At 37.1% G+C, this 11,776-nt stretch overlaps 1 protein-coding gene across 6 annotated transcripts in view; it reads right to left on the bottom strand.

Moving 5' to 3' along the window:
* Nucleotides 1–957: 957 nt before the first annotated feature.
* Nucleotides 958–11,776, bottom strand: part of LOC117457882 (inositol polyphosphate-4-phosphatase type I A-like) — a 31,696-nt gene continuing 20,877 nt past the window's right edge. For 5 of the 6 annotated variants that reach the window (XM_034098140.1, XM_034098163.1, XM_034098169.1 and 2 more), the window contains one exon: nt 958–2,216. In XM_034098140.1, coding sequence (XP_033954031.1) covers nt 2,084–2,216 — 133 coding nt within the window. In that variant the 3' untranslated portion in view covers nt 958–2,083. Of the gene's footprint in view, nt 2,217–6,387; nt 6,599–11,776 lie in introns of those variants that run through there. The other variant, XM_034098175.2, reaches the window with a different exon arrangement.

The following is an 11,776-nucleotide window of genomic DNA, read 5'->3' as shown; positions in this document are numbered from 1 at the left end:
CTAAGTCTGGCACAAGGTTCCTCTTACAAACATTTACAAAGTAGTGTCAAGTTAAATATATACAGTTATTCTAACAATCTTACTGCACATCAGGATAAATACAAATAAAACGGTTTGACTTTAAGACAATTAATGTTGATTATTGTATACGTTATATAATTACATATCATCTTTCACACTCTTGTTACATAATAGTCCTAGAGGAACCAGAAGCAGTCATATTCCTTGTATTTGTACTTATACCTGGTAAATCAAGCTGATACTGTCGTCGAATTGAATACACAAACATGCTAATGTCAATACGTTTTGAACTGAATGACCGTATGCAGCGATAGCTCCAGGCTCCCTGATGGAAGGAAATAAATGAATGAATACATTGCATTATACAGAAGGGGGGCAGTGAGGGTAGAGCACCTCGGGGTAACTTTACTTGCCTTAATGTTCTTGTTTGACACTTTTACGTTTAAAACTATCGATTAGGTTTTATTATTAACCATTAGAAATACTTTTTTTTAAAGGATAACGGATCCCGTTTGAAATTGATGCAGGCCATTGTAGTTCAACTTTCATTTGGGTGAAGTGAGACCGCCCTGTTGGATTTTTGGATGAATGGTTTATTTTTCAAAGTGATCTAAAAACGTTCTTTAGTTGGAGGCTTGATTAGGGATTTAAAAACGTTTCATGACAATACATTTTCATTTGCATATTGATTCAAAACATGAAAGTGAAAATAAATTGTTGCCAAGTAAAGCAAGATAGTAGTTATTACTATCGATTTAAAACGTATTTTATTTCCCCTACACATTGCAACTTTTCTGCCGGTAAGTAGAATTATTTATTTTAAAATCATGTAAAAAAGTGTCCAGATCCCATAGAAATACAGCAAAGACAGTCAGCTGAAATCTGTATGCATTAACAATGTCATATTCATTTGAAAAAACCCTCTAAAGACAGAGAAACAATCCATTTTATATTTATTTCAGCATATAGTTATATATATAACAGCAACATTCAAACCTTCACAGATGTCTTGAGAAGTTTTTAATATGAAATAAAATCCCCAAATACAGCACAGTATGTGTGAATAATGAAAATACAGGTAAATACATGTTTTTACGAGTGATCTGCAGGAGGATTGCCATCAAACAGTGTGGTTCACGGTACATTAGAATCATTTCCTTCACAGATAAGTCACTAGTGAGGGAAGGGAAGAGCACGGGCGCCCTCGTGTGGTAAATAACCGGCAATGCAGCTAAAAATGTGCCACAAATTCTCCAAAAGTGATCAAAATGACTACAAATAAGCGTAAAAATGCAACAACAAAAAAATCCCCTTTGTCCTCAATTGAGAAAATGTTGTAAAATAATTCAACTTTTTTGTATTTGTTGTTAAGATAACAGGTTGTCCTTTTCATAATAAAAGCAAACTCAAATGGCATAGAAGCCAAATATGAAGGCTGCCAACTCCATGAAGATACTCTGAATTTCTCCAATATGTTGTATGTATTATATATTTTAGCTTAAGCCTTGTTTAAGGGAATTTTTCTACGTTATTCTTAATATCAATCTTCTGTTATTCACCTTATATGTAGATACATTTCCTGTGGATTTACAACAGGGTCCAAATATCAAATAGCATGGTAACACATTGGCAGGCAATGAGAAGCATACGAAAAACAACAAATGTGTCTAAATACTGTGGCTGGATAAGGGAAAACCGTTATTTTATACAATTGGATTCAGCCATGTGTGATAGTAATGATTCATCTGTTGATTTACAGTGTGTAGCATAAATATAACTGCTCCATTATATCAGTGCTCGATCAGGGCTGAGGCAGTGCTGTTCATTTACATATTTATAAGAAGAAATAAAAACCTTCTGCTACCAGATTCTTGTATTCAGCGTGTTATGCATAATATGGCATCTAATACAGTACTTACAAACAGTTCATATACTACGGTGGTAGAAATAGAGTTACTGTTGATAAAAAGGTGTGAAACAGTAACCAGGTGCCTTCAGTCTGATCTTCCCAAAACACAGCAGCCATATTGTCCCGTAATAATGCCGACACCCTGTGGTGCGTTCAGGTCTCCACTTTCCCGAAGGTGCCGTCAGGAGGTCGGTAGTGTTTGGGGAAGGCTTTGAGTTGCAGCGAGTTAAAGGCGTACTTACGACACCCAACGTTCTTCACCGTGTTTTCCCGCCGGCAGCCCTCGCTGAGGAGACACAATGAGTGAGGGGGAAATCATAAATACATATGATATGAAAAACTGTGAAATGATACTTACTTTGCTGCAGGGTTCGCTGATTATCAACAATCAATGAGTGTCTAGATAAAAGGAATAGTTCACCCATAAAATGGCCGCTTGTATGTCAGTTCCTCACACAATTACATTCAATTACTGAAGATGTTTGTCTGGCATGCCAGGGTGAAAGAAGAATAATTAAAAAAAGGGGGGACAGTCTAAATGAATTGAAGTTAAACTTTGTTAAAAAATTAAATATATATCCATTTATAAATCCTGAAATATAATCCAAGTCTCATTTATTTGTATGCTCGAATCTCTCAAATAAATGCACTTTGTTCATGAAAGAAAAAGGGATGTCTTTACGAAATGTTGCTTTTGTAAAAGTGACACCCATTTACGTTCATTCATAATAACCGTTCAGATTCAGGATGACGAGGTGGGAGTAATACATATTATAAATATATATACTAATAATGATTATTTTGGTGGTGAAGTATTTCATTAAGTAACAAAAGTGCTTCAAAGTGAACAAACACCATTCACACACAGAGACAAACATAGAAGAGATAAGAAAAAGCAGAGTTAAAGAAGGTTAAGGAAACATATTGTTAGGTCATGTATAAATAAATCAATTTAAAGATCACAAGATATCCTCAGAGTGGTTATATTCTGCAGGTTCACGCAGAAACGGTTTATTACAGCAGGAGTGTGGCATTCAGGGACACACTGACTGCAGGGTTTGTTGGTGTTGTGGTACATGTAGAGCAACATGGAGACAAAGGCAAGAGCCTTTTGACATGTAGCTGATGACGGAGGAGAAGCACCGCCACATGTTTAACAGCAATTCCTTTTTTCAATCTGTCTGAATCATTTTCACATTCACTTAACAATTAAAAAATATTCCAGAACAACCTTTCCTCAACCCTTCTGTACAAGTTAACTTTGAAAGACGAAAAAAAAGCAAGGAGATCTCTTAGCTTAAGTTAAAATACACATTTGTTTGGACTACAATTTGAATTTTGATGGAAACCTAACAATAACTTCCATTTAAAATAATTACACATATTGGTTGGTCATTATTATACGAGTAAATACATTTTTTTTCTTCAAATAACATGTTAATTATTACAATTAACGAGTACCATATAAGCTGAATTGTTGACAGGAGGGTTCAGATGTTTAAAGTGCAAGTTGAGAAGTAATTAAATACACGATAAACATAGCATATAAATCTGCATATAACATATTTAGCTGCGGTATAAAGTGACATAGCAGAAGCATATTAATCACACCGTATAGATTTATATATACATATTTATATATAATCTCTGCAAGAAATAAGGACAATATATAGCAAATGTTGAAGGCAATACATAAATACAATTTATGTACAGCCATACAAATATATTCTGACACATCTGGAATCATAATTTAAAAAACAATTAAAGAAAAAGGTTAATATAGTCTTTTTAAGTTAATACTTTTTAGTAAGCACTTTAGTGTTATTATTAAACAATGATGTATAGGGAATTGAATTTAAAGCTAATTTAAAGCATATATAAAACAATTCCAGTTCCTTCACATCCCTGCTGCTCAGTGATACATTACTCTGTATATTAGATGCTTTTATATATATATATATATATATATATATATATATATATATTACATTTGTTTAAATATAAGCTCAATATATAACATCTGTCTCAGAGTTAAACAAAGTACTCCAGAACGTCTTGTTGATCATTTCAGGTTGGAGCACACGGAGTGATTGATACAAAAAGAAGCATGTTCAACGTTTTACCCTCAGCCCTTCGAGAGACAGGGATGAGTGAGCAGGGGTCACGAGATGAACCCCCACAGGAGGATATTTATGTCCTGATCCATTTCCTTACTGGGTCGATGTTAATGAGAGCGAGCTGCAGATATTGATTTGCATAATGTGTAGAGCAACTCGATCCCTCTTTGTTTCTTCAGAGGGTTTTGTTAAGAGTGCTTGACACGTTTTCTGATCCTTCTTATTCCCTTAATTGCCATTTGAGCCCATTTCTTCAGTCAAAATCGTACCTGTACTAAAAAAATTACATTTTCTATGTTCACATGATATCTGAAATATGAGTGTTAAACAGTGTTGGTGTTGAAACTGTAGCAGCTGGGAAATAAGAGCTTGGCTTTATCGCTAACTGTATAATAATATATATTTTTTCCACAACATTGAAACATATAAGAGACAGCATCACACTAACACTTTCTCTAGGAAGCTCTAGAGAGCGGGGGTGATATTAAAGCTGGATACATATTCCATGCATCATTAGATTGATTGAGAGTGTTATTCAGCAACTGATTTTGATAGTATATTAATTATGTTAGTCATATTTTAAGCTGTCACGCAACATTTCGGATTATTTAGTGAGTCAAATGTGAGAATTTGCTGTTTCTTTCTTAGATATGTTAGTAAACTAAATATATTTGGCATTCTGACTGTCAGCAGGGCTAAAAAAAGGAATTTAAAGTACGTTCATGACAGATTCATTCTCCAAACAAGACGGATTTCCGGGACATTTTTCTCTCATTTTGCCGAAAGACTAACTTTAGGTGGAGTGCATTGAGACAAAGAAATCACATCTTCAACTCTTCGTACAACACAAATCCTACAAACCTGAATTCTCTCATTAAAAACCTGACTTAAAGCATTTGGCACAAGCATGGATACATTCCTCATTTGTTTCTCTTACAGCTCGAGTGCAAAAAGAAAATACGCTACTAATTATATCTGCAATTTGAGTTTCTTGTAAACGGATACACATAAATAAATGCTCTAAAGGATGAACAGCACGGTAACCCCCTGAATATCATACATTAGCTTCATCATTAAAACCATTTGTTAACTTTCTCAATTGGCGTGAAAAGATGGCAAATGTTTATTAATCTTAGAAGAAATCCCAATTGACTCCTTCACTCATCAGTATTCTGACATATGGGTAAATAGACACCTTACTGGATGAATTGATGACTTGTTTTACCCCAATAAAAGGCTTGGATAGCATTCGTCAGAACAGTAAAGCGGCATGTAAACAGATCTGCTGGAGAGTGCAAGTAGAAGCGTTTCTACGGTTATAAAAAGCAGGAAGACTGAAATAAATAAAATAAGCAAATACTGCCTCGAAATATATACTGTATGCATATATAAGCTAAAGTAAGCGTACTCATTTTGGCACAAAGGAAAAGCTTTTGTTCCCTCGTCTTTAGCTTGTAAGGTGCCAAAGCACATGGAAGACAATGGTAAAAGCAGATAATGAAATAAGGGCATGATGCTAGCTACTATCATATCATGTCTGAAAGCAAGATTTATATACACATACTCTGAATATTACTATACATATTCACAATTCATTTCTGGCCTACAGATATATAAACTGTCACTTTGCGTATATTTTGTTGTTAGAGAATGGAGAACAAGGCAAGCATTCTGTCCTTGAGAGGGTGATACAGCCTTCAGATGTGAGACGTGAACTGTTTGGGACTATTTTTTTAAATCTTGAATATAAATGATAAGAGTTAAAGATGTTGTTTTGATACAATAAAGTCGTTTTTTAGCTAGCACTTCGACTGAGTTCGCACTAAGCTGGCTGTATTTATTTTGTCCTATTTTTAAAGAATTGTCCTCAGAGTGGAAATGGAAAAGCCAGCCTTGTGTTTTTAGTATTATCTTTGAATAAGTCTATATCATTATGTATATATTATATTAAGCTGTTTGTTCACCTAAATATAGACGTTAAATGCTGTTAAATGTGTAAAAACGCATAGAAATCGTACAGAAAAAGTGATGTTTTGGAGAATGGTAATGCAGCTAACCTTGTAAGCTTGCAAAAGGAAGAACTACAAAACAGGAAGTGCCCATAAACCAAAACAAAACCAAAGAGGTGGTGTTGCTGATGGGGCATCAGGTGTGAAGTCCTTGGTGAGGCTGGGGCAGTATCACTGCGTATGGTGAGGACACAGGACAGTGGCACAGTTTCAGAAACACCCTCAGGGGTCCGTGTGGAGTTATTTCCACGCTTCCTCAGTCAGAGAGAGAGAGAGAGAGAGAGAGAGAGAGAGAGAGAGAGAGAGAGAGAGAGAGAGAGAGAGAGAGAGAGAGAGAGAGAGAGAGAGAGGGTGTTTACGCTCAGCTGCAGCGGAGTTTGGCGAGGAAATAGGCCACACTGAGAAAGATCCACACCACCATCAGGTTGGGGCTGAAGGCCAGCAGGGGCAGCGAGTATAGGAGGCTGGGGTCCAGCCTGAGGTCCCGCACCGGCAGCAAGCCGCTCAGATTCTTCTGGATCACCCCCTCCCTCGTCCCAATTCTGAGGCACGGGGGGAGGAGGGAGGAGGTGTGGAGCGGCAAAAATAGGTTGGATGATGGGGAAAGTGGTGCAAGAGCGGGAAGTAGAAAAGCAGGTTTGAGGGAGGAAATTAAAAGAGGAAACAAGGAGAGGAAATAAGCATGACAATGAAAGATGGCGAAAGGAAGGAGGGAAGTGCCCAAATAAAGATGCATGTATATATGCATGCACAGTTGAGAAATGGAAAAGTAAAAGGTGATACCGGCGAATAATCACAATGACAAAGATGGTGTGACATAAGAGTGTTAATAAGTCATTCAAATCAACAGGTGGAAATGGATTACAAACCAAACCAGAATAGAAAATGAGCCAAATCATGACGAAGAGGGAGAGGGGAAAACAAGAGAAAAAGAGAAAATTAAGAAAGATGTTTCCACGTCTTTCAGAAAAAAGGAAAGAAGATAAGTAAAACAGCAATGGCTCACCATGTTCAGATATGTTATGACATGGGGTGAGGAAGGAGGAAGGGAAAGTGTCCAGAGGAATGGGCTGCTTTCACTTGGAAAACCAATATGCAGAAAAACACCCTTTAAATGTAGGATTATGCGACATTTTGAAGTTTGAACTATATACACTTTAGGCGCTTTCACACCAAGTACTTTGCCGTACTTAGTTTATCGGAACTTAGTTCATCAGAACTAAAGAGCAGATCGCGTTCACATCGGATTCGGAATAAGTCCCTGAGGGAGGGTTAGGCAAATGATGCCGCTGACGTCACTTCTTATTCTTCTTCTGCTGCTGCTGCTTTAGGTTTACTGGCAGGCCGCAAACAACTCCACGGCGTATACTGCCACCCGAAGTCCCCGGCCGGAAGTCCCCGGAGTTGGGGACTGGCTTCCAGCAGCTTCTACTAAAGCCTTCCGAGTAAATCGCCAGAACGCCGACACCTCCTCATCTCCACGTTTTATTTTGTGTTGCCATAAGTTAGTCTCTCTCCGTTGGTGCGCTGGGCTAATGCTAATGCTAATAATGTTAATGCGAGCAAATAAAATGGCGGCTTCACAAAACTTTTCAGAGTTTTACGGGGCGTGGTTTGCAATCCGCCCAGCCAATCAGAAATGGGAACCTTTTTCTCCCACGAAAGTACCTGCTCTCTCTCTGAAAATGTTCTCATGAACTAAATTCTAGTTCCAGATGTTGTTGGTGTGAACGCGAATGTTCGGAACTATATCGGAACTATACTGGGAAAAGTACTCCGGTGTGAAAGCGCCTTATGTGTTTGCAAGCGGATAAGAAATACAACACACTTTTAGAAGGATTATTTGTTTAAGAGAAATGCTAACATGCAGTAAGTATCTGGTTCAGATTTCACTTCAAAATGTATTTAAAGGATGCACTTATTCATAGTGAACTTATTATAATGGGGGGTATATCTTCAAGCTTTTTCTAACATGCGTCACAGCTCAAAATCATTCCTAAGAGCATGAATAAAAGTGTTATAATGATCAAAAAGCTGTTTTCATGCTCGCCGGCTGATGAGGAGAAGAGGAGGAGACAGGGAGAGATGTGAGGAGAGGAACAGGTGAAGAGATGTCGTACCATGCCAGTATTGGAATGACAGTGCCACTTTATAATCACATCTTCTTTTACATTCAAATATCACAAAGTCACATTGAACACAAACATTTTCAGACGGAAATATACAAACACTTGAGTTTAAAATCTGCTCGTGGATCATTTCAATAAAGCCGTTTGGGGAACATAGATTCCTTTTAAGTGCCCTTAAAGTCTCCCTTTTCTGTCTTTTTTTTAGTAGATGTCTTTTTCGAAACCACAAACTGTTTAAAATGTTTTGGAAAGGTATTTAAATAACATGTTTTTTGGAAAGGTATTTAAATAACATGTTTTTTGGAAAGGTATTTAAATAACATGTTTTGGAAAGGTATTTAAATAACATGTTTTTTGGAAAGGTATTTAAATAACATGTTTTTTGGAAAGGTATTTAAATAACATGTTTTGGAAAGGTATTTAAATAACATGTTTTTTGGAAAGGTATTTAAATAACATGTTTTTTGGAAAGGTATTTAAATAACATGTTTTTTGGAAAGGTATTTAAATAACATGTTTTGGAAAGGTATTTAAATAACATGTTTTTTGGAAAGGTATTTAAATAACATATTTTGTGGAAATCTGTGGTTTTAAGATGTTTTTTCTCAGTTGCAAAAGTAAAGAAATCTGTTGTACACTATAAAATGTAAATACAACAAAATCTTGTATTATTTTTAGATTTTAATCTTACTCGTGTTTTTCACCCTTTCTGAATCATCTTTTAAAATATGCAAAATCTATTTTCATTTTAAAACATTTTTGTACTGATTTGGCCATGCTGCAAGCAATATTTAGACAAACTAAAGTATATTAGTCTAACACTGACTCAGCTGAAGTGCAGAGCAAAAGTAAATGTTTTCACACCACCTTATTCAGGGTTCTTGCACCTTTTCCAAAGTCAAATTCAAGCACTTTTCAAGCATTTTCAAGGTGCATTTTCAAACTTTTCCAGCATCTGCAGCTGTTGTAAATTACATATTTATATACACATACTTATACTAAAATGATTATTTCCCTACCTCACATTAAATCAGATGTTCTTTATGCTATAAACAACCAAATGTGTGTTTCGTAATAGCATTCTACATGAGGATGAAAAATTAAAGAAAAGAAAACGAAGAATTAAAAGTAGATCTGTAAGGCATCATCATATCATATCTATTATTCTGAAATGGACTAATCTGCACAACGACTACTTTTACTGTCACTACTTTCACTATATTTAGATGCTAATACTTTTACTTGAGGAACATTTTGATTGAGGGACTTTTAGTGTAACAGAGTATCCCTACACTCTGGTACTTCTACTTTTACTCAAGTACAAGATCTGAGTACTTCACCTCTGGTAGCGTATTAGTCTGAATTGTAGCCACAAAATCACGCAGAGCTGCATAAAAATAGACTCACAAGTGGAAAATAATATTTACAAATGTGTACAATGTAGGTAATGTTGACTACTCAAAACTCCTGACTTATACATCTTCAAAGGAAGACTGTGTTCATTCTACAATTACATGGGATTAAAACAAAATGTAGTTTTACTTGTATAATACTTCAATTTTATATAAAAGCCTGTTTCTAAAAGTATCAACCATACCAACCGCGGTCAAATCCTCCGTTTATAATTTATAACATACTAACAAGCTAAGGTCTATTTACGCAACCAAGTCTCACGGCATTTACATGTATCGGCACGAAATAAATGTAATCTATTGAATCGTGTTCACCAACACGATTTCCCCCTTTCTTTCGTGTCACACAGAACGATTTTAAGAGTAATGTATTTCTATTGGTAGTGTGTTTCGTGCCTGCAGCACGTCTTTTTGTCCGGTCGGGTCTTGGAAGACAGGAAGCTGTGGGGTTCATAACAACATGTTCTTACCTTTATATATACAGTCTATGGTTCTTACTCAATATCAAGCTACGATTATTGTTTTTATTTTAAATCGTATAATGTCTGGCTTCTTTTTGCCGTCTGTGAGGAAAAGAAATGGGGCTCAGAGCCTCAGAATACTGAAATCTGTATATATTTTGTTCCTTCTAATTTGTTATTATTTGTGACCCGAAATCAGTCAAAAGTCGCAACGGCTCATTAAAAAAATAAATAAACGTGGATTTGTGTAAAAAAAACTAGTTTTTCAGGGTTCGGGTGTTTTGTTTGAGTTTAAATAAACAAAGTCTTGGCTTTCAGAATATGAAACTGTTATTGCTAAAATCTCAAAGGGAAGATGACAGCTCTCACTCGCACCCTGCTCTTCCCCAGCGCAGCCCCCCCTCCCTCCGGCTGAAATTATGAATGTAAGGCATATAGTAATCAACACGTTTCTCCCATTTTTCCCTTTAAACTGGGTTTTCTCCGGAAGTCTTTCCTTGTACGATGTGAGGGTCTAAGGACAGAGGGTCTAAGGACAGAGGGTCTAAGGACAGAGGGTCTAAGGACAGAGGGTCTAAGGACAGAGGGTCTAAGGACAGAGGGTCTAAGGACAGAGGGTCTAAGGACAGAGGGTCTAAGGACAGAGGGTCTCAGGACAGAGGGTCTCAGGACAGAGGGTCTCAGGACAGAGGGTCTCAGGACAGAGGGTCTAAGGACAGAGGGTCTAAGGACAGAGGGTCTAAGGACAGAGGGTCTAAGGACAGAGGGTCTAAGGACAGAGGGTCTAAGGACAGAGGGTCTCAGGACAGAGGGTCTCAGGACAGAGGGTCTCAGGACAGAGGGTCTCAGGACAGAGGGTCTCAGGACAGAGGGTGTCGTATTGTCATACTGATATTCTGTACACACTGTGAAGACCACTGAGACAAATGTGATATTGGGCTATATAAATAAACATTGATTGATTGATTGAACACGGCAGGGTCCGGGACAGTTTATTTTCATCTGTTTTCAAATAAACAAAGTATTGGCTTTCAGAATATTAAACTTGTTTCGGCAAATTCAGATGATAAATACAACTTTGAAGCTTCGGCATAATTACAAGCAGAGAACGGACTAATGTAACGTCACAGCAAGCATAACAACAGCCGGTGTTTCTTGTGAGTGTTTCCCCGGTACACAAACACACACACACACACACACACTCGGGAGCTTCCCCCAGACCAGTAATACAAACGAAAATGTGTCTTCGGGTCAATGTGACTGATTTTCTTTGATTTCGTCACATTTAACGATTTCGTCACATTTGGTTTAGGCACGAAACATACTACCAGTAGAAATACATTGCTTTCAAAATCGCTCTGTGTCGAATCAATAGATTATATTTCATGACTAGAACACGAAATGCTGTGAGACTGGGTTGAATTACAACAGTGAGTGCTTCATCCTCTGAAGACCACAGGGTGGCGACTGTAACGCTCCTCTGAAATGATTGTCCCCTGCAATTATTATTATCCCTCAATCGAGTTTGCTATTCAGCTAGCTAACGTTAGCTTAAACAAACGTAACATGCAACGTTAGCCTAATCTAAAATGCTCTTCTACGGCGTACCTTTCATGTTGCTCGTCAGCGCAGACTCTCGCATCGTTATTTGTTGCAAACTTTGCAGGAGGCTACTCGTGGGCTTGACCCTACTCTTAGCCATGGCTTGTATTGGTGTT

The sequence above is a fragment of the Pseudochaenichthys georgianus genome, chromosome 2 (genome assembly GCF_902827115.2).
Source record: "Pseudochaenichthys georgianus chromosome 2, fPseGeo1.2, whole genome shotgun sequence".
Lineage (NCBI taxonomy): Eukaryota > Metazoa > Chordata > Actinopteri > Perciformes > Channichthyidae > Pseudochaenichthys > Pseudochaenichthys georgianus.
This window is presented reverse-complemented; position numbering and strand designations above follow the sequence as displayed.